Source organism: Mustela putorius, unplaced genomic scaffold (assembly GCF_011764305.1).
Source record: "Mustela putorius furo isolate JIRA1106 unplaced genomic scaffold, ASM1176430v1.1 tig00003909_pilon_pilon_pilon, whole genome shotgun sequence".
Classification (NCBI taxonomy): Eukaryota; Metazoa; Chordata; class Mammalia; order Carnivora; family Mustelidae; genus Mustela; species Mustela putorius.
This window is the reverse complement of record NW_025422057.1, coordinates 39699877-39721496: the sequence shown is the minus strand read 5'-3', so window position 1 is coordinate 39721496 and position 21620 is coordinate 39699877. Positions and strand designations below refer to the sequence as shown.

Here is a 21620-nt window from a genome sequence, read left to right as displayed (position 1 = left end):
TGACTCATCTTTATTCATTCATTCTTCACTGAAAAAGAACAGCTGTCAAATCCCAAAACGTGCCTTGTAAACTTGAACGAAGTTCATTTTGATGGACGTTTCCTCCTATCTGGGGCTTTAACAGCTAAGCAGCCATCTTACCTAAGTGTGAATCTCCCAAGATTTACACTTACCCCAATGTGAACGCACTACTATAGGTCAGAGACGGCCCCCAAGTCTCCACCACTCCTAAAATTAACCCCAAATGAACATGTAATCCAAGTAAAACCAGTGTGCATGCTACATATGCAGCCTCAAGTGGGGAGGAGATGAAATGGGTATGCAGACCCCACCGCCCCACTTCCAGCCAGACCACCTCCAAGCTCTGCCTACATAGACATCCTAGAGTCCCCACTGCTCTGATCTTAACCTTTGATAAGAGTTCAAGTATCTTGTAATAAAAAGGAAAAAAAAATCTTTCTTCATTCAACAAGCTTTCCCCTTGTAAACATCAGCTGAGCCTCTAAGATGTCTAGTTCCTGTCTCAGAATGATTTCTTAGGCTATAAATCCAGTTTATTTGAACCGATCCTGAGCCCATGAAATAGCAACCAAGATTTAAGAACAGGCCTTAATGTCCTCTATCCCTCATTCCTTGGACTCTGGCTGGGGGATAAAGTGTTTGTTGCAGTGAGTGTCTGCCCAGTGATAGCCTGGGGCACCACTCTCCATGCCCCAACAGGACCCAGCACCCATCCCTTCCCCCCCAGTCTCCTCCCCTATTCAAGAAAGTACTAGAGATGCCCAGCCCACCCCTTTCCAATTAGATGGGTCATATGCAGTGTGTCGGCAATGACCATGCTGGGGTTGAGAAGCAGGGGATACTCAGACTCACAGACCTTTAATTCAGGCATGCTCACATTAGAACCCAGCCTGCGCCAGACTCGCCCTGTGCATGTAGGAAGGATCTGAGGAACACCAGCTGAGCGGCAGAGTGGTCAGCCCTGGGCGGCCACCCACACACGTTGTCCACAGCAAGCACCAGGTCAGCATAAGCCAGGACTCTTGCAATGGCCATCGGCATTGTGGACTAGAGAAAGGGGAGGGTTTGGGAGCCCCTGTCTCATTTCCTGTTCTTTGCCCCCAACTACCCAGGCCATAACAGGGATGGCCATCGACAACCACTTGCTGGCGCTGCGGGAGCTAGCTCGGGACACGTGCAAGGAGCTGCCCGAGATGTTCACAGATGAAACATATCTGACCAGCAACCGGTTCGTCCTCTCAACCAGCCAGGTACGGTGTGGCTGTCATCCAAGGGGCCATTTAGTGTAACCAGTGAGCTTTCTAAAAGGCCAGTTAGCATAAACCAGTGACTCCAGCCCACTAGCTAGAGTCAGACAAGTGCCAGAGGAGCTTCTCACAGGCTGCATGCCCTTTGGCAAAGTGACCTAAATGCTCAGAGTACTGGTTTCCCCACTTAGTGGTTGTAATCATGGATGCCACCCTAGCAGAGGTGTCCTGAATGGGAACTGGTGCTCTAGCCCTGAGCTCACCAGCATTTAATCTGTTACCTGTGGGGTGGTGTTCCACCGTGACGGCCACAGGCTCTGAAGCCCAACAGGTCTAGAGCCAAGTCCCGGTTCAGCTAGAAGCAGCAGTTTGGGTAGAAAGCCTAGCCCAGTGGCTGGCGTGGAACAGGCACTCCAAACAGGTCACGGTCATTATGGTAAAGTGCTATGAGACCAACTGCAGACGATCAGTGGCCAGCCCAACATCTCCCAAGCCTGTTCTGTTGGAGGACCACTGTGACAAAGACAGAATACAGTCTACTGGAGAAGGACAACAGTTTAGGAAAGAAAAGGACCCCCAAACGTCAGTTGACTAAGACTCCGCTTCATCTGCTAAAGGCTGGACATGGGCAATGAGAGGGGCTGATCAAGTTGTGTTTGAGGATAAAAGCCCACTCAGTAATTTGATTCTGTCATGACAGCGGTGAGCTCGCAGACGCGAATCAGCGAGGGCAGGCCACAACAACATAAATTCTTCAGGAAACTATCCATGGGCCAAAAAGTGCTTTGGAACGGTTTTACGGCCTTCAGCTGTTGCACGGCAAATTTATCTGACAATGAGGTGACTCTATTAGCAAGACTAATGGTTTGTTCTGCCCCATTAAAACGGCCGGTGTCACTTCTGAAGGCCTGACTACACAGCGCCTAAAACCTTGGGTTTAAAAACAATCCCAAGCCTGCAACTCCCCGAGAATGTGTTCTAGTTTTCCCCCTATGACCAGCTAAGACAATGAATTTGGGGGTGGGGGGGGTGGCTTGGTGTTTTTTCTTTCTCCCAACTGACAATGAACATGTATGGTGGGAATGCCTTCGGAGACACATTTTCCTGATTTGTGATCCTAATTACAAAACCTCAGCGCTCTGAATTCAAAATGTGTTAGGTGCCCTAACTAAAATGCCAGTCGATGGCAGTCTCTGAAATGCCCAGTGCTGGGTAATTGCGCATGGCGGGGGGCTATGGGGAGAAAAGCAGACCAGCCAGGCAATACTGACAGTAATTAAGGATGTGGGGAAAATCGACGGAGAAGACAGGCCAGATTTCCTTCCGTTCATAAATTACTCCCTCTGGGAAGCCATCTAACTATGGGGTGCCACCAGGGTGCCATTGAGGAAATTACCCTGATTGCCTCGGTGCCTCATAAAGCCCCCAAGGTGAAGGGGAGACTCAGCCTGAGACCCAGCACAGGTCACTCTGGGAGATTTTGACTTCATAAGTTGAGCAGATTTCCCACCAGGGAGTGGTTTATGGACCCTCTTCTTTCCATATCGTGCAGTTAGATGGGTTTGTTTTTATGACTCTGGCTGTAGCCATCCCTGCTGAAGCTATTGGATCATTTGGTTAATTCAGTCAAACACCCAGGTGGAAAATGGAGAAGTAAATATCCCGTCGAGGCCTCAGGGTTGCTGAAACACCCTGTATTCTAGCAAGGTCACAGGTTACTTTTCAGACCAGTGGCTTCTGACCTGTCCTCTCCTCCAGGTGCCCACAACCATGGAGATGTTTTGCTGCTATGGTCCCGTGGTGCCGGACGGCTACGGGGCCTGCTACAACCCCCAGCCAGAGAATATCCTTTTCTGCATCTCCAGCTTTCACGGCTGCAAGGAAACCTCTTCTACCAAGTTTGCGAAAGCAGTGGAAGAAAGCCTCCTTGAAATGAGGGACCTGTGTAGTCCGCCACAGTCTACAGGGGGCAAGCCACTGGCGCCACAAGAAAAAGCAACAAGGCCCATTCAGGGGCACCAACCTTGACTCCTGCTTCTAGGTTTCAGCTCCCCAAACCCAGCATTCTGCTGCCGCTAGACCCTGCCAAACCCCAGCTCCCAACCCTCTCCCCCTAGCTTTCGGTAGCTCCCCTGTCCTCAGGGCCCAACAGAGACCGCACAGAGGCATCACGCAAAGCAAGAGTATGAAGAGGAAAGTGTCCCTCCTTAGGCATGGGGACTGTCCTTGTTTGCCAAACTGCCCTCTGGCCTGTGTACTGGGAAGTAAGTCCGGCCTGGCTCGGAGGTGGCCTTGGTGAGGTGTGCAAGTCTACACCACCTTCCCTCCATGGCCGCAGAAGCTTAATGGTGGTGTTTACTTCTCCAGCGGGACCTAATGTGTCCAGGGGAGGTTTTGCCCAACAAGAGAATGTGTCACTCTATTACATGCAGCATATCTACAAGTGTCATGAAGAAGGAGGCTAACTTCAGGTCAATACCTCTTTTCTTCTGGGAGGAGTAGGGGACATTGTTTTCAGATTCGAAGCAGTGTGACCATGACCTCCTCCAGGGTGGCTTGCCCTGAGCCATACAGGGCTGCAAACACCCCATCCCTACACACACACACACACACACACACACACATCCAGTTAATTTAAAATACAGTGATCCAGGCCCCAAAATACATTTCTCCTTTCATCTCCTGGGGGCAGCCTTCCGTTGAGTTTGGGAAAATCTGAGAAGGGAAAAAGAATCATCCGCCATGGCACTGACCTTATGCTGCTCGGCCCCCGGGGCATCAGCGACAGTCCAGGAGGAGGAAACAACCCAGTCAACCCAGTGCCCCCCATGCAGCAGGGCAGGGTTGGTGGGAGGACCAGTCCATTTCCCCAAGAATCCTGCCTCTTGTATTTTTTTTCTGGTGGCTTCCCCACTGCCCTTTCTATAAGGAACCATACCCATTATAGGTGATCTGCCTTCTAGAGGAGAAGTGAGAGGGTTGCTTTGGGGATTTTTCTGTCATTGTTATTTGTTTTGTTTTACTCATTCTTAAGAGAGGTTTTTAAGAAAACCACTGTGACATTAATTTCAGAAAATGATCTCAGTGGCCCAAGCAGGTAGAGGATGTTATCTAGGGCTTGTAATGAAACCCCATGTGTAGGAGCACAGAGCAGGGCTTTGCCTAGGCTGGCGGGGGGGTGGGGGGAGCAAGTTTGAGCAGACAGCTGGTGGGGACCAGGGCCAGGAGGAGGGAAGGGCTATGTCCAGAGTCAGCCCTGATGGAGGGACAGACCGTGCACAGAGCCCAAGTTAAGTTTGTCCTGAGAGGCTGTGATCATCAAGGAGATAGGAGAGGCACTTCCCACTGGGGAATATTTTTATGGTAAATCTAAAAAGGCAAGGGAGTGGGAAAGCAAGCAGAAAATCAAAACTGCAGATAAATGAGGCAGTCTCTGTTCAGAGGAGGAACAGAGCTCAGCGCTAGAGAGATCTGCGGTGCAACCCTGAAGGAGAGTCCTGGCAAAGCCCCCTCACTACACTCCCATTGTGCTCTGGGCTGGGGACCCTGTGCAGGTCCCTCTTGCCCACTAGGCAAGTTTCTGCACTTTGACCTCTATGGATGGCAGGGCTGAGATGGGTTCCGCTGGCATTATGACCTTTGCTCAGCTCTCTGAAAACACAAACAGGACCAAGCAGTAAATGCTTTGAGCCCTGGTTTTAGTCGGAGGATTTCTGTTAGATGATCTGCAATATTCTGCACAACCCTTCAGAGTCATCAGTCTGTAGGTCCATACTGCTTCCACAGACATCCACCTTCCTGCTACCCTAGGAAAGTTGCAGCTCAAGTGTCCTGGGAATATCTGGGGAAATGCTGTCTCCCTGCTATAATTTGACCCAAAGCCACTTGTCTGTTCTCACCAAATGACCACAGTACAGATCTGAGTTCTCTGCTGGTTTCCTTCCATGGATTTCTGGGCAGGCAGAGAGCACTGATTTGGGGATCAGGCAACCCCACTGACCTTAACCAAGAGACTTAAATGCCCAGAGACTCAATTCTTTCTATCATCAGATGGGGACAAAAATGTCCCGACCTTGCAAGGCTGTGAGGATTGTAGAGCACGTGTGTAAAGGGTCTTGCAAAAGCAGGTGGACACTGGTATCCTCTGTCATGATGATGTTACCCCAGTGGGCAATGTTCAGATGAATTTGCTTCAAACTTTTCACACTGATTTTAAAGAGCCAAACTCACATCTATCATTCTCTGCACAAAAGGAAAGGAAACTGACTCTGCACATTCAGATATCAACCATGCACTGTGAGGGCTTCAGGAAGTGGGGGATTGTGGACATTTGGCAGGAGGGAACACCTCCTCTTTCTGAGGAAGAATCTGGAAGCTGGTCTTCCCCCTCCAAGAACAAGTGGAGGCACTGAGACTTTATGCAAAGGCAATGCTGAGCCATGGCCATGGGCATTTCTGGGGGATCCTGGTAATGGAGACTGTTCCAAGTGTCCCCAAAGAGATGGAAAATGAAACATGGAGACAGTCACTGTGGGGGAGTCATGCATAATAAACATGCTTGTGGCCACCTTACGATACCACTAAGTTGCCAAGATACATAAAGTTGACATTTGAGTTCTATTTTTATAAAATTGTTCTAGATTTATGGCAATATATACGTGTGTATTATAGCCTTTTGATTTTAAGTTATAGTTTTGTGCTTTAAAGAAATATGTATGACTAAAGAACTGTATATTGAAAGCACTATATTCAAAATATTTAAAGACCATAAGTCCATATTCAATAAAAAGTAATACCAAGAAAGACGGTGTTAGCCATTGTTTCTAAACAGAAATGGTATTCAAATTTTGTTATAAGTTCTGTGAACTGGGTCAACGATCTGTTTGGCTTTGTCTGAGGTCAGCAGCAGTGGTGGACATCTGAAAGATACAGGGTTCAGGAGAGAAAGAGAGGCAGGAATTTAGTCTCTCCTAGTGTGTGGCATGGGGAAAGGGTGAAGGGCAGAGAGGCTTCAGGGGGTTTTTGTGATCATGTTGGCAGAAATCTGGGTGTAGAGATGGGTGTCTGCACATAAGCCTGCACCAACATGCATAGACAGAATGGAGTGGAGGGGAAAGCACCAGGCTCAGAGATGGGATGACTGGATGATAAATCTGTTCTATCTCCAACTCTGGGGATTGATATGTTTAACATTAGAAAGGAATAAAAATACAGGGAAGGTACATGTAGTTCAGGAAGAAGAGATTAGAGAGAATGAGGGAAAGCACTATTCGAAGAGGAAATCATTAGGAATATTCCAGAATCAAAGAAATATGTTATTCTAAAATTCTTGGGTCAAAGAAGAAATAATAATGGAAATTTAGAAATACTTTGATCAGAATGATAATAAAGATACCTTATATCAAAACCTCTGGGATACAGCAAAACTGATGCCTTGAGGAGAATTTTAACCTTAAAATACATCAGAAAAGAAGCAAGACTGAAAATCGATGAGCTAAGTGTAACTTACAAAGTAAGAAAAAGAGTCAGGCCCTAAACTTAAGCAAAGTAGAAGGAACAGTAAAGTCAAAAAGTAACAAAGGGAGGACAACTATCAGTGAAGGAGAAAACAAAGTTAAAGAGAAGTTAAACAAAAGAAAATGGGGTTCTTTGACCATGCATTCAATGGAGGGTGGGGAGCCAAGCCACAGTTAGAGCCATGTGTGGTACACATTGGCCTGACCATTGCCTCTGCAGGATTTGCAGACCATTATGGCTGGCAAGCCATGAAACATATGAAGCCTCAAGTAAAACAAGTTTTTCAAAATCTACTAAAATCTGCCTCTAGTGGTGGCATTATAGAGATGTGTTTGAACCCAAAATGATAAAACAAGAAGCAACATAATATGAGGTGTAGATGCAAACCTACAGCCAATAAAGGAAAAATAGGAGATATTCACCAATGAACTATGCTTTTAAATCACCCAGACAAGGGAAGATCTCCTTATAGAGCAGCCCAAATCCATGAAGCTAAAGATTTACAAGAAGGTCAAGCTAAAAAATGAAGAAAGTGTGTCATGAATTTTAAGTTCTTGTTAGTTTAGGTGTATGAGTGCCAGCTTTTAATGATAAAATGCCTCAAAGCTACAAATTTAGAAATGATTTAGCTCAGGCTTTCAAGCAAAGCCTTGGTATAAGCTTCTTCTTTAAATATGAGTATTTTAAATCAGCTTATAGACTAGTTGGAGTTTTAACACTCAGAAATTATGAGTAAATACATATGGTTTGAATAGAAATAGTGTTCATTATTCATTTAGCAAATAATTTGTTACCTATGTCAAGGCAAAATGAATGCAACAATCATTGGCTTTCAAGGAGCCCCCAATCTAATGGATATTGATAAACCCATAATTAAAATACAATGTGATAAATATCTTTTTAAAGTTGGTTCTTTAAAAAGAATAACAAAATAAACAAATCTCTGGTAAAACCAATAAAAAGAGAAATTCAGAAATAATATAATGAATAAAAGGTAGATACTACTGCAGTAGACATTATAATGATAACCAGAAAATATATCAACTACTTAATGCCAGTAAATTTGAGAATTAGATAAAAATCCTTAAGAAAATAAAACTAATGAGAGAATAAATAAAATTTCTGGACAACCTTATAAATCTTAAATGAACTGAAGCCATAGTTTAAAATCTTCCCACTTAAAAAAATCTAAATCAAACAGTAGCAAACTAACTCTAACAGTATATAAAAAAGATAATATACCCATGACCAAGTCAGGTATATCCAAGTATGCAAGGTAGTTTAATATTAGATAATGAGCACTGGTGATGTATGGAAGTGTTGAATCACTATATTATTCACCTGAAATATGACACTGTATGTTAATCAACTGAAATTAAAGTAAAAACTTTAATTTATTTAAAAAACTTTAAGACAAGAAAAACTTTATTTAAAAAACTTTAAAACAAGAAAATAGCTAAATGTCATTTACTCATGAACAGCTTAAAGAATAAAAATATAGGCCCACTCTAATAGATCATTAAAATGCATTCAGTAAAATTCAACAGTTATTCATAATTTTTTAAAAAACCATTGCAAAAGGAAGTAGAAAAGAAATTAGCTTGACATTAACATTTACATAAAACATACAATATACATCATTGCAAATAGGGAAATGTAGAATAAAGTGAGGATATGCATTATTTCCACTTCTATTCATCATTGCACTACAGGTTCTAGCTTGTGCAATAAAATAAGGAGAAAAGGAAAGAAAGGCTTAATAAAAGAAAAAAGCTATCTTTGTTTGCAGACAGTGTGATTTTCCATAAAGAAAATCCAAAAGAAATCTGTAAACAAATTAACAAATCAATTAAAAAGATCAAGGTTGCTTATATAAAATCAATATACAAAAGTCAATTTTATTTTATACACCACAACAAACAATAAAATCACAATACAAAATACATGATTTATAATAAAACCTAGGAATAAATCTAACAAAAGACATGAAGATCTATACACAGATAATCATATTATAATTATAATACAGATATTAATGTATGGAAAGACACTGAAAAAGATCTAAATAAAGGAGAGGTATTTCAAGATAATGAATGTGAAGGCATTAGAAAGATGTTAATTCTCCCCAGATTGATCTCTAGATTCAATGCAGCTCCATCAAAACTCTCAACAGGGAATCCTCTGCCTCTGGTAATGGTAGACTAGTTAATTCAAACGAAGCTTCTTACAGAAGACATTTTTAAATATCTGGCATATACGTATATATTTTTAAAGATAGATTTATTTATTTATTTATTTATTTATTTGAGAGAGACAGGAAGCAGGGGAAGAGGGAAGGAGAGACTCTCAAGCAGGCTCTCCACTGAGCATGGAGCCCAACATGGGGCTTGATCCCATGACCCTGAGATTATGACCTGAGCCAAAACCAGGAAGCAGATGCTCAACCAACTGAGCCACTCCTGGTATATATATATTTTATATATATATTCTTAAAATCATAGAAGAGCTCATTAGATCAAGACCAGGGAGAGGATGAGAATAAGTAAGCATAGCACTGGAAGTATTTTTACTCTGGGGCTATTTAGGGATCCTTGAATAGGCAGCCTAGAAGATGAGATGCAATTTTTGAGTCTTTGCAGTGTTAGGCATACAAAAAATTGGAGTCCAACAATACCCAGGGGGAATCCTGGCTAGCTACCACCTTCTTTGGGGCAGGAATGAGGATAAAATATAAATGAACCAACCTCCACATGTCCTGCGGCCCAGTTTCAAGCCATCTGGATGGCTCAAATAATCTCAAACCCTGAAATTGTATGAAGGGATCCTGGGTTGCTGGTGTTACTAGGAACTGGCAAGCAGTGAGTGTGGGGGGAGTCTTCTATAGAGAAAGATAACATCACCCTTGGCCTCAAACTGTTCCTACAAATAATTTTTCTAATACAATGTCCAGTACACAATTAAAGTAAACCAAGAACTCTAGACAAGATAAGCAGACACCAGCAGAAACAACAAGAGAAACAGACATGTGAGGTCTACAGACTATAAAGTATTTTTACTATGATCGAGAATAACCTCAAACCTAAAAAAACTTGGCAAGAAACTGAAAACCATAAAAGGTGATACAGCAGATTTGAAAAAAGATCAAACTGAAACTTTAGAATTATAAAAATAAATAACTGAAAAAAACAACCATATTGATTAATTTAATAGCAGTTAAAACATGGTTACAGAGAAAATTAGCAAACTGGATTACATGTAAAAATGAATGAGTGTATGCACACATATATACATATAATGCAAAAGAAGAATGAAAAGAGAAAAACACAGAAGGAAGAGACATAAAGAATACAGTCCCAGTTAAATATATTTAGCTAGGAGCGTCTGGGTGGCTCAGTGGGTTAAAGCTTCTGCCTTCGGCTCAGGTCATGATCCCAGGGTCCTGGGATCCAACGCCACATCGGGCTCTCTGCTCAGCCAGAGGCCTGCTTCCCTTATGATCTATCTGTCAAATAATAAATAAAATCTTAAAATATATATATATATATATATATGTATATGTATTTAACTGATGTCCCTGAAAAGTGAGAAAATGGAACCAGAAGCAATATGAGAAGAGATAAGGACTCCCATTTTTCCAAAAACAGGTGAAGGACTTAAATTCAGTTTCAAGAATCTCAAAAAATCCTAGGCAAGATAAACAAAAAGAAACCTATAGACAGGCACCTTACAAGAGTTTCCTGTCCCTCCGACACCCCTGGCTTGCCTGGGAAGGTTACTTGGCCTCTTCTGAGCCTCAGCTTTGTAAATACAAAGTACAAAACACAACCTACTTCATAAGGATGGTAAAATGATTAAGATAATATACAGAACGTGCCTAGCACGTCACCTGACACATACGTTCTGGAACTGGCTATAAATGTTGGCTACTGTCGGTATTTATCATTAACACTTGCCACACGGGGCAGAAGTCTCCCATTTACCTGGCAGTCAGGTAAGAGAAAGCAAGTTACACCACAACTCTCTTGCACCCCGGAGGTGGTGGTGTAGATACCCAGAAAGGGAGAGTGCTCATCCCGCCAGCCACACACAGGTACCCGGCACAGGCCTGGGGGCAAGGATCCTCAGGTCCCGCCCTTACCCGCGCTGGCCCCGCCCACCCTCCCGCGTGGCCACACCCGCTCCCAAGAGTCCGCCCAGCAGTTGCCTAGCAGTGTGTGTTGCGTCTCAGCGGGAGCCAGAGGACTGCCATGCCGAAGGATGCGGTGGTCATCATTCGCTATGGGCCGTACAGTGCAGTTGGCCTATCTGTGGAGTACCGCACCTTCCGTCTAGAGGGCCTACAAGGTGGGCAGCTGAGAGCCAGAGGCCACCCAACTGCATGTGCCCAGGTGCACCCCGGCCTCTGAACACCCGTGCAGGCTGTGCCCTCTGCCTATTCCTCCTCCCTTCCTCAGACCCAGACCAAGCGCCATACCTCCGGAAAGTCTTCGCACTGGGGACCAGGCAGTTCACACAAGTTATTTGGATAGGAGGGATTACATACCTTGCTTTACACATTGGGAAGCTGAAGATCAGGAACGTTAATTGACTTGGCCAAGGTCAGATGGCTGGAAAATGGTGGAGAGGCTATGCCTTCAGCATTCAATCATGGGATAAAACTTTCCTGAGCACCTGGTGTGTGCTGGACACTCTTCCAGATACCGGGGTCACACTGGTGAACAAAGATAGATGTCCTTAAAGTGACCTTCTCATGGTTGACTGCTAGTTGACCGTTGAGCCCCGGCCTCCAGCAGAGGAACGTAAGCATAGCAGGACCCACCACTGGTCATAATTGGAGGGAAGGAAGGGATCTGGAACGGTTTATTCACTAAACTTTACTTGAGTTGCGCTTTAAAGAGTAAGGAGAAATTAACCAGTTAAGGAGAAGAAAAAGAGTGTGCCGGACAGAGGAGCTGCAGAGGCTGGCAGCATGGACAAATGATGCGTTTGTTGAACTGCTGAGGGGATGAAGCTGGAGAGGCAGACAGGCGCAGATCTGTGTGAAAGTTGCAGGCGGGGGTTGAAACTGTGGCTGCCCTGAGGAGAACAGATCAGAGGGGGCCAAGAATGGAAGCAGAGACAAGTCAAGAGGCTTTGGGGGGGTCCAGGGAGAGATGAGAGTAGTTTGGATCAGGACGGTCACTTTCAGGTCTGAGTCATGGACTTGGGGACAACATGCAGAATGAGAAAATAGTCCAGGACTGAGCCTTCAGTGCTTTAAAATCCTCTATAATGTCCCAACAAAACCTCCTCGTCAACTTTCTCTCTCAGGCTTCAAGAGGATCCTTGTCTGTCTCAACAGCCTTTTGCCTGGACAGCTCGCATTTTTCATTTGCCCGCGCGTTGCCCATGCCTTTTCCACCCCAAGTTCTGCATTAGGTGAAACAGAGACAAGGGCTTGCCTGTCCCTGAAGTAGACCCCAGACAGGCGGCAGAGACAAACACAGGAATTTGCAAACAAGGTGTGCTCTGCTCCCTTTAGACACAGGAACCCGGACCCACACAGGGGACAGGGGCTGCCGGGGAGGAGGTGGGGACAAGAGCAAGTTAAGAGGCCACAAAGCTTTCTTACCACTTTCAAGTTGCCTTTGTCTTGACTCAGCCTTTACTCTTTTTGCCAACTTTGACTATTTTCCAAAGTTCTGACGAAGTGGGTTCTCACAGTTTCTGGTGGTTTGTTAACTTCTCTGTGGAGGAATGGGCATTTGGAGTGCCTACTCTGCCATTTTGCTGCTGTCTACAGATCCTTTTTAATTACATTTCTTGCTGCTGCCATAATCAGCATGACTGTATAGAGTTCAACTAGATCAATTACATACCAAGAATTATATTAAAGGGGAATGCATACATAAGCACTTGTTATAATGTACAATTTACAAGTATTGAGGCTGGGGGGGCTTCCCATATAGTTGGCACACAAATCCCTTTGACTCGACTGGTCACTTCTGGTCACTTGTCTCCTACCTGCATTCTTGACACTGCTGATAGAGCAGAGATTAAGCACAAGGACTCTGAAGTCCAACCAATCTCATTTTGAATTTGTCTCTACCATTTAATGGCTGTGTGGCCAAAGTCAAGATAAGTTATTTTACCTTTCTGAGCCTCAGTTTACCCATTGATAAAATGGGAGCAGATCACTACCTGACTAATGTGAGATTCCAACGGGAAAATGCACACAGTCGTGAATACCATTCCTACACATAATAAATGCTCAACAAGCATTAGTTCTTATTACTCCAGAGCAGGTGGATTACTAGGATGGAGAGGAGGGCACAGCTTGGGACATGCTGGGGAGCAGCAAGTCACTGGGTCCAGCTAGAGGATGTTACACAACGAGAGAGGCAGGCCTGTTCTACCCTTGACCACAGGAGCAGCAACATTTCCTGAGTGAAGAATGATGAGATTAAGGATGTGCCTTAAGAGGCCCATTCTTTTGGGAGGGAGACAAACCATAAGTGACTCTTAATCTCACAAAACAAACTGAGGGTTGCTGGGGGGAGGGGGGTTGGGAGAAGGGGGTGGGGTTATGGACATTGGGGAGGGTATGTGCTTTGGTGAGTGCTGCGAAGTGTGTAAACCTGGTGATTCACAGACCTGTACCCCTGGGGATAAAAATATATGTTTATAAAAAATAAAAAATTAAAATATATATATATATATATGTTTATAAAAAATAAAAAATTAAAAAAAAAAGAGGCCAATTCCTGAAAGAAGAGATTTAGGGAGAGGAAGTGAGAGAAGACAATTATTAAGAAAAATTAAGAGATTAGAAATTAAGTTCTGAAGTTCAGGGGAAAGACAAAAAAAACTATTTGACTACTAAAGATGACTTGATCCAGAAGTAGTTGTGGCTTTATTTTTTTTTTTAAGATTTTATTTGTTCATTTATTTATTTATTTATTTATTTGACAGAGAGAGAGCGCACAAGCAGGAGGAGTGGGAGAAGGAGAAGCAGGCTCTGCCACGCAGGGAGCCTGACACGGGGCTCCATCCCAGGATCTGGGGTCACAACCCAAGCCAAAGGCTTGGCCAAATGAGCCCCCCCAAGTGCCTCAGTAGTTGTGACTGTAAATAACATCTCTCTGTTAATGACTCCCAAACTTATCTCTCCAGTCAGGCCCTCTCATTGTCATTGGGATGGTCAGTAGTCCTCTCAGACTGAGTGCAAAGTCTCTAAACTGGCCTCTTCATATCCAGACCACCCCAGTCCCTCCTGCATTCTCTACATTTCAATGCACACAGCTCCCTTCTTTCAGTTACTCAAGCCAGAAATTCATAGGCATCTTTCTTTTTTTTTCTTTCTTTTAAATATTTAAATTAAATTTAGTTAACATATAGTGTATTACTATTTTCAGACGTAGAGGTCAGTGATTCATCAGTTGTGTATAACACCCAGTGCTCGTCACATCACATGCCCGCCTTAATGCCCGTCACCCAGTTACCCCATCCCTCTACCCCCCTCCCCTCCAGCAACCCTGTTTGTTTCCTACAGTTAAGAGTCTAATGGTTTGCCTTCCTGTTTTTATCTTATTTTATCCTTCCCTATTTTATCCTTTCCTTCCCCTATGTTTATCTGTTTTGTTTTTTTTAATTCCACGTATGAGTGAAATCACACGGTGTTTGTCTTTTCTGACTGACTTATTTTGCTTAGTGTAACACCCTCTAGTTCCAGCCATGTCATTGCAAATGGCAAGAGTTCTTTTTTTTTTTTTTTAAAGATTTTATTTACTTGACAGAGAGAGCAAGAGAGCGCAAGCGGGGTTGGTTGGGGGAGCTGCAGAGGGAGAGAGAGAAACAGGCTCCCCACGGAGCAGGGAGCCTGATGCAGAGGTCGATCCCACACCCCTGAGATCATAACCTAAGCTGAAACCAAGAGTCAAACACTCAACTGACTGAGCCACCCAGGCGCCCCTGTGCCGGGTACATGTTAGGGGTTGATAAACATGAGGTAAAATAAACCTGAATGGAGGGGCGCCTGGATGGCTCAGTGGGTTAGGCCTCTGCCTTCTGCTCAGGTTATGATCTCAAGGTCCTGGGATCAAGCCCCACATCGGGCTCTCTGCTCAGCAGGGAGCCTGCTTCCACCCCACTCCCCCACTGCCTCTATGCCTACTTATGATCTCGCTCTCTGTCAAATAAATAAATAAAATCTTAAAAAAAAAAAAAAAAAAACCTGAATGGAACCGAACACTGGACCCACAGGAAGTGAAACTTGGGGAGAAAGCAAGGAAAGACAGAACTGGCGGGCAGCAGGACCTTGGCAATGGCCCCTCCGAGTGGTGCAGAGGTAGGAGAGAACCCAGAGGCAAAGGAGGCCAGTGAGGTGAGGATTTCAAGAAGAAAATGGCTAAGGAGCAACAAACTGTAAAGTAGGAGTCATTTCTAGAAAAAGATGAATTAATGGTTGATGAAGGACATAGAAAAAAGTGTTCTCACGGACTTGCAACAGGAAGGTAAAATGGCACAGAAATTAGAGGGCAACTTGATTGTGTCTTAAAACTTAACCATGTACTGTAGAAACCAGCTCTTCTATTGCTCAGTCCCATATATATATATACATATATATGTATATATATATACACACCTATATGTGTGTATATATGTATGTACATATATATATTAAATTTATGTACATATATATTAAATTATACACTTTTACATATATATATATATATATATATATACACACACACATACATGTACACAGAGGCATGCCCAGGAATGTTTTCTGCAGTGTTCTTGCTGATAGTGAAGATTTGAGAACAACCGGACAAAGGACTGGCTTGAGATTGTAATCTATCCATCCCATGAAATGCGGTGCAGCGGTCCGTGTATATCGATAGGGCTGGATAACCACGACACAGCAGTGAGGGAATAACGTGTGTTCCTGAATTCCACCCACTCTGTGATCCCATTTCTACTGAAAGTGTCAGAGTGGGGAGAGGGACGAATAGGGGTAATTTAGCAGTTTTGTCCCATAATTCAAGGTTTTAAAAAAATTATGGGCCTGCATTACATTTATAAGCTGACAAAATTTTAGAGTTTAAAATAGTTTGGGTTATTTTTTTTAACCAGCAAAAGCATTTTATTTATTTATTTATTTAAAGATGTTCTTTATTTTTGCAAGAGAGAGAGAACTAGCACGAGGTGGGCGGGTGGCCGAGGGAGAAGCAAACTCTTTGCTGAGGAGGGAGCCCCATGCGGAGCTTCATCCCAGGACCCCAAGATCATGACCTGAGCTGAAAGCAGATGCTTTACCAGTGGAACCACCCAGGCGCCCCAAAAATGTATTTTAAAGAAGTAAGTAAGGAGATAAGTGAGAATGGCCATCTGCTAAGAGGGGTGGGGAGAACTGAGTGCGTCCCCAGAGTGTGTTGATGGTTCCCCACCTCTGAGAGCACAGGGTCAAGAGAAGATGGACTGAAGCCTCCATCCGCAGGAGGCAGGAAAGCAGGGAGAGATGAGAAAGCCAAAAGCACAAACAGCTCTTCCCACAGCAGGGGAGGGGAAGGAATATCTCAAGAAGATCAAGGGGAGAATTTTTATGGTTAAAGGAGAACAACATTGCAGGCTACCCGCAGGTGGTTGATTTTTAAAGTTAGTTTGTGTATTCTGAATGATAATTTGTATAATGCCAGCAGCCAACATTTCCTGAGGGCTGGCGACAAAAGCCAGGGTCCTAACAGAAACAAAACAGGAAGGGTCTGCTCCCCACTCCCCAATCCCCCACTCCCTCCACCACTTTAGAGTCAATACTAGCATCAGACCAAGCACAGGTCCTCCTCTGTAAAATCTGCATCTGAATTCTGTACATTTCTTTGAAAATCATAGCCCTTTAGCATGTCCCAAAGCCCTGCTGGCTTTGGAAATATGCCTGATCTTTCCTGCACTCACTTTCCTGCCTTAAGAAATCTGAACATTTTTGTTCATTCCTTATTACCCACAAATTCTAATCGCTCAGCAAAAGTGTCTCTACTGTGGCCTCAATATTGATGAAATTAAGCTATCTAATGTTTAACAAGTCTGAAGTAATTCCCCGCCCATCGTTGCTACTTTGTCCTTTGTCCCAAATGAAGTCTGCCAAACGACCTGCTGAAAGGAAGGAAAAGGAATTGAAACCAACCCAGAAAGCTAGGATCCGCCCTTATTCAGCTAAGATGCTCTCTGTGCCATTCTCGCATCCCTAGCTCCACACAAGATGCACACAGTAATGGTCATCAGCCTTGCAACTGTGCTGAGCGGAGGAGGGGGAGATGCCTGTCTGTTTGCTGTGACTTCCTAACTAGCTGTGTTTCAGTCACTCCCAGATGGTGCACAATTCCGCCAGCGCTGAGAAGAGGGAGGCTTTTCTGTGTCCCTTCAGTCCCTTGAAGAATGAGGTGCCACTTCAAAGAGGCAGGCGTTCTGCGGGTGGCCTTACAGCTTCTGGTTGATTTATGCTGGAGTTTAGCCACTGCCTTTGGAAAGACTTTGTTGCATGGAGTATATTTATCTGACCTTTCTTTGAATAGACAACCCCATAGCAGCTCGTAAGAAAAAATGGGGCCTCCATGTAGCGAGGTGGCATTTGGGTGAGCTGCGGGGATTCTGGTGCTTCTCCAAGTTTGATCCCTTAAGCCTGGGCTGACCACCCTGCAGCTGGGCTCAGCCCATCATGGACAGATGAGAAGGGGCAGGCATCTTGAGGGTGAATGTATGATGTGGAATCCGAGGTGGTTCATCGCTTTCATAAGAAGCAGACTTAGGTCGCTCAGTGCCCTAAAGAGTCATTGGAGGTACCCAGCACCATTACGCTGAGCTTGTTTATTTAACAAGCTGTTCTAATACCAGGCACCTGGTGGGCTTGGGAGGTGGGGAGATTATGGTCAGGGTCAGTGAGGGAGACCTGTGCCCTTAAAGGCCCCGAGAGCTCACGCTTTGTGAACCATATAGAAGGTGATGTGAAGTGCGATATATTCAGAAGATTTCTTCCTGTTGGGCTTCATGGCTCAGGTGCCATTATTTGGCACCACTGACTTGCACAGGGTAGGTCATTTGGTGCATCCAATCCTGTCTCTTAGGAGACACTCTGCCATGAAAGAGTCCTGCTGTTCTCATAAAGCAAACCCCAAACCCAGAATCTCCATGAGACTCAGTCAGATGGGGCCCTGCCCTGTGAGAAAGTAAAGCACCATGGTGGGCTGCCTTCTTAGGGGCTCCTTCTGCAGAGCCCCTCCACACTTCTAGTGCAATCACAGTGGGCAGCTCCCCACAGAACCCGTGCCGCCTCCTCTCCAGAAGCCCCAGGCCTTAGGGAGTGGGTGTTGTGTGTAAGTAGGATAGAGGCAACACCTTGTCTCCAGAGATCGGGTAGGAGTGGAGAAGCTGATGTGTTCCTGATTTCTTACCATCAAGTTGAAGTCCATTTCCCAAGAGCATTTTCTGACAATGCAAAGCCAAGGTCCTGGAGGCCAAATTGCCTCCGACCTACTCCCTTGCAGCTTTTTCCTCTAGGGCTACACGTCCCCACTATTGAGGTGCTGCTGGGAGAGTGTCTGAGCCCCAGATCTAATGGCCATCCCAAACTGCACGGACCACTTCATTTAAACAAGTCATTGGTCCAAGCCGAGTGCCTTCCTCCAAAGACATTTAAGACAGGACACTGAAATAGGATACAATAACATAAATATGCCAGAGAAAAAGATGCTGGTGTTCTGTAGAAAGAGGCGTTAGCTGATGCCGGGTCAATTAGGGCCACCACTTGGGGGCCTGAGGAGAGCGATCTTGTTAATGGAGATCCTCACTGAGTTACTCTCTGAAGTTCCTTTCCAGAAGTGAAATTAAAATCACGCAATTAAAATGTTCACAGTTGGGGTTGGATGTTCTTGAACTGATTGAAAGATGAAGAAGTGGACATGCCAACATTTGGAAATAGCAATTGTCTCTGTAATTAAATACAATTAACTGACGTAACTGTCTGCTTTTCTGCATGTAAGACGGATTGAGATTCTAAGACTTAAAAAAAAAAAAAAAAAAAAACTTCCTCTGATTCCTCTTCTCATCCTAACCAAAATCCTCGCCAACGTATGAAGACCACCATAGATGGCAGCTTAGCCCACTGACTCTACCACCAAGGTTACGGGATGAACATATTATTAAGAAAACTGCGGAGAGACGTGTTAGAGAAAACAGAACTCTGTGATGGTCAATGCACATCATTTCTCCTAAATGCATATATTCTTGGATTTCCACAATGGAGGCAAGATCTAAAACTGTTCCACAGCTGATCTCTAGGGAAGTGATAACCAGAAGCGGCTTCCAAAATTTAGCTCATTAACTTAAAAAATAAAATGGGCATTTTGTTTCTTATTATTAAAGAAAATCTGGAAAATGCTGAAAGTATAAAGAGAAAGAGGTTTCACATACTATTACCAAAAATATATACCCACTGGGTATTTCTTTTCCTATTACATAAACATATTTAATTAGTATTGAATATACATTTTCATAGATACTATATATGTATGTGTGTGTGTATATATACCTACATATATATATATATATATATATATATCCTGATTGTTTACCTATGTCAGAAATATTTTTCTTGCTATTTAAAAAATTCATAAACATCTTTTGAAGTGTTTGAATAAAATCTCATTATAAGGACCTGCTTGACCATCCTCTTCCGATTAGGACAGTATGTTATTCAAAGTATTTTCTGTTGTAATACTGCAGAAAGGAACATCTTGCTACAAAAGTCTGCCTGTATTTCTTGTTTTTTTCCCGAGGAAGCTTTCCTATAAGTGCAATTTCCCAGGCCAGAGTTTAATTCATTCTGTCATTCTACATTTTCTTGAGGCTTTTGAGGCTTTTGACGTGTACTGCCAAATTTCCTCCAGAAAAGTGACCAGTTTATATTTCTACCCGCAGGATAAGAAGTGGGCCCTGCTTCTTCCAACAATGCTTCCAACATTGAGTATCATCTCTATAAGAAACATTTAAAAACCCTTCCTAGAGACATCTCATATCTTCGTGCACCCTATGGGTCTGGGGCAAATTGTGATCTACCGACCCCTGAACTGCTCAGGTCCCTGGCTGCACTTCCCAGCAAAGGTGAAGGCACACCTGGGCCAGCACCAGCTGGGTACCCACCAGCGCAGCTGAGTTAAGCCAGGAGCAGCTGGAGAACAAGCCAGCTGCTGCCATCCATGAGGACAGCTGCCTATCAGGTTAATCTAGAGCTTGTCCCCATGTCACTCACACCCCTCTCCATCTTTTGCAGCTGTGTTGACCAGAGATGGACACAAGGTCATCCTAGAGAAGATAGAAGACTGGAATGTGGTGGAACTCATGGTGAACGAAGAAATTGTCTTTCATTGTAACATCCAAGACTTGGAGTTCGGTAGGTCCTTCAGCACTGCTCCCAGCCAGCCCTTTGCCTTCCCGGAAGCATGCTTGATTTCAAGTGCAAGTGGCCAGTGGTTATGCCCAGATTCAAGTTGGTTTTTTTTCTGCGTCCTAAATTCTTACTCAAAACGTTGTGTTCTGTGATACGTGTATGAGCACATCCTAAAGGATACAGAGATAAGTGCTCTATGCCCTGGGCTTCTTCCCAGAACCCTGGAAACATAGGAGGGACCGAATGAAAAATGAAATGTTAGCCCTAGATTTCAAATGGGGATTTAGGGATAAGAGGTTTGGGGGTTTTCTTTTTCTTTCTTTTTCTTTTCACATTTTAACTATGTGTGTTTTATTATGATTTTCCTCCAAAACAGTTTCTGTTCCATTTGACTCTTCTACCCAGGCTTGCTAAGAAAATGAGAGTCTGTACGCCAGCCGTGCATGGCGTTATTAGTGAGGTTCTAGGGACCTCTTGGCCCTGGAGAGCTTCCCGCCGGGCAGACGAGCATCACGCATCCTACACTCTGCTCAGAAATAAAAGCTTGTACAATCCACTCATACTCTGTTAAAGGCTAGTTAACAATTGACGTGCCTGTGTACTTTGAGACGTGACCTCTAGTGGAAGCCATTGTCTTCTATGACATGACATCATATAGAAAACTGGCCAAGAGAAAATTACATCTATTTCCCCAGGAGGTGATGGCAAACTAGACCCTCTGTGTGAAGAGGCCAGGATAGCCGTCCTAAATGCCTACTGATCTCCTTGTCCGAACGGGCTCTGAAGTCAAGAGAACAGCAGCTACCTCTGGCCCTTCTGTGCAGCAAAAAAGCAGCCTGAGCCTTTGAAGGCTCTCGCAATCCCAGGTAAGGCCAGCCTGTCCTTCAGCCTGCCCCACACAGGGTCCCTCACCTGGTTGCAAGGAAGCAGGGCCCACAAAAATAATAAAACATCATTTGCAGCATCTTTCAGTCTCAACCCACAGGGAGAGCCCTCCAATATCAATCGGGTCCACATTGAGCTGAAGGAAATAATAAAATGCAGCCTAATAACAAAACGCCATCTCATCCTAATAACACGGAGTTTGCCAGAAGCATCTAAGATTCCATTCTATAGTGAGTAAAGAGCTAGGAACAGGTGAAATTAAAGATTGGGCGGCAAGGGGAGCAGGGAGGGAGAACTGGGGCTCCTGAACATCTGAACCGAAAGTAAATGTCAGTATTTGGAAACCCAGCCATTTCTGCAGGCTGATTTCTTGGCCCCAAGGCAATCATATTTTAAACGTTCATATATGAGTACCTGAAGTCAAATCATCAGTTATTCTTTAGAACAAGAAAATTATCTGGCTTCTTTTGCATTCGCCAGTCCAATGAGCAGCTCTGGAGAGAGCCCAGAAGAGCACAGGGCAGAAGGGT

At 44.1% G+C, this 21620-nt stretch overlaps 2 protein-coding genes and 1 pseudogene across 3 annotated transcripts in view; all 3 read left to right on the top strand.

Moving 5' to 3' along the window:
- Positions 1 to 6063, top strand: part of CHAT (choline O-acetyltransferase) — a 51095-nt gene extending 45032 nt beyond the window's left edge. The window contains exons 14-15 of the mRNA XM_045068910.1: positions 1134 to 1271; positions 3027 to 6063. Of these exons, the coding sequence (XP_044924845.1) occupies positions 1134 to 1271; positions 3027 to 3296 (408 nt within the window). The 3' untranslated portion in view covers positions 3297 to 6063. The remainder of the gene's footprint in view (positions 1 to 1133; positions 1272 to 3026) is intronic.
- An 844-nt stretch (positions 6064 to 6907) lies between these two features.
- On the top strand, positions 6908 to 7312 carry LOC101678721 (annotated as a pseudogene).
- A 3716-nt stretch (positions 7313 to 11028) lies between these two features.
- Positions 11029 to 21160, top strand: CUNH10orf53 (chromosome unknown C10orf53 homolog). Of its 2 annotated transcripts, none has more exons than XM_004765856.2 (3): positions 11029 to 11129; positions 20089 to 20208; positions 20901 to 21160. In XM_004765856.2, exons 1-3 carry the CDS (start codon positions 11033 to 11035, stop codon positions 20963 to 20965), a joined length of 282 nt encoding a protein of 93 aa, XP_004765913.1. In that variant the 5' UTR covers positions 11029 to 11032; the 3' UTR covers positions 20966 to 21160. The 2 variants fall into 2 exon arrangements, with proteins under 2 accessions (XP_004765913.1, XP_004765914.1); XM_004765857.2 differs by lacking the exon at positions 20901 to 21160 and adding an exon at positions 20582 to 20755.
- The last annotated feature ends 460 nt before the right edge of the window (positions 21161 to 21620 follow it).

Excerpts from the sequence above, each read along its gene's own strand:
- CUNH10orf53 (XM_004765856.2), top strand. The coding sequence starts at position 11,033 with ATGCCGAAGGATGCGGTGGTCATCATTCGCTATGGGCCGTACAGTGCA. Across the intron at positions 11,130-20,088 it reads CCGTCTAGAGGGCCTACAAG|CTGTGTTGACCAGAGATGGA; the intron begins GTGGGCAGCTGA and ends CATCTTTTGCAG. Across the intron at positions 20,209-20,900 it reads CATCCAAGACTTGGAGTTCG|GAGGTGATGGCAAACTAGAC; the intron begins GTAGGTCCTTCA and ends CTATTTCCCCAG.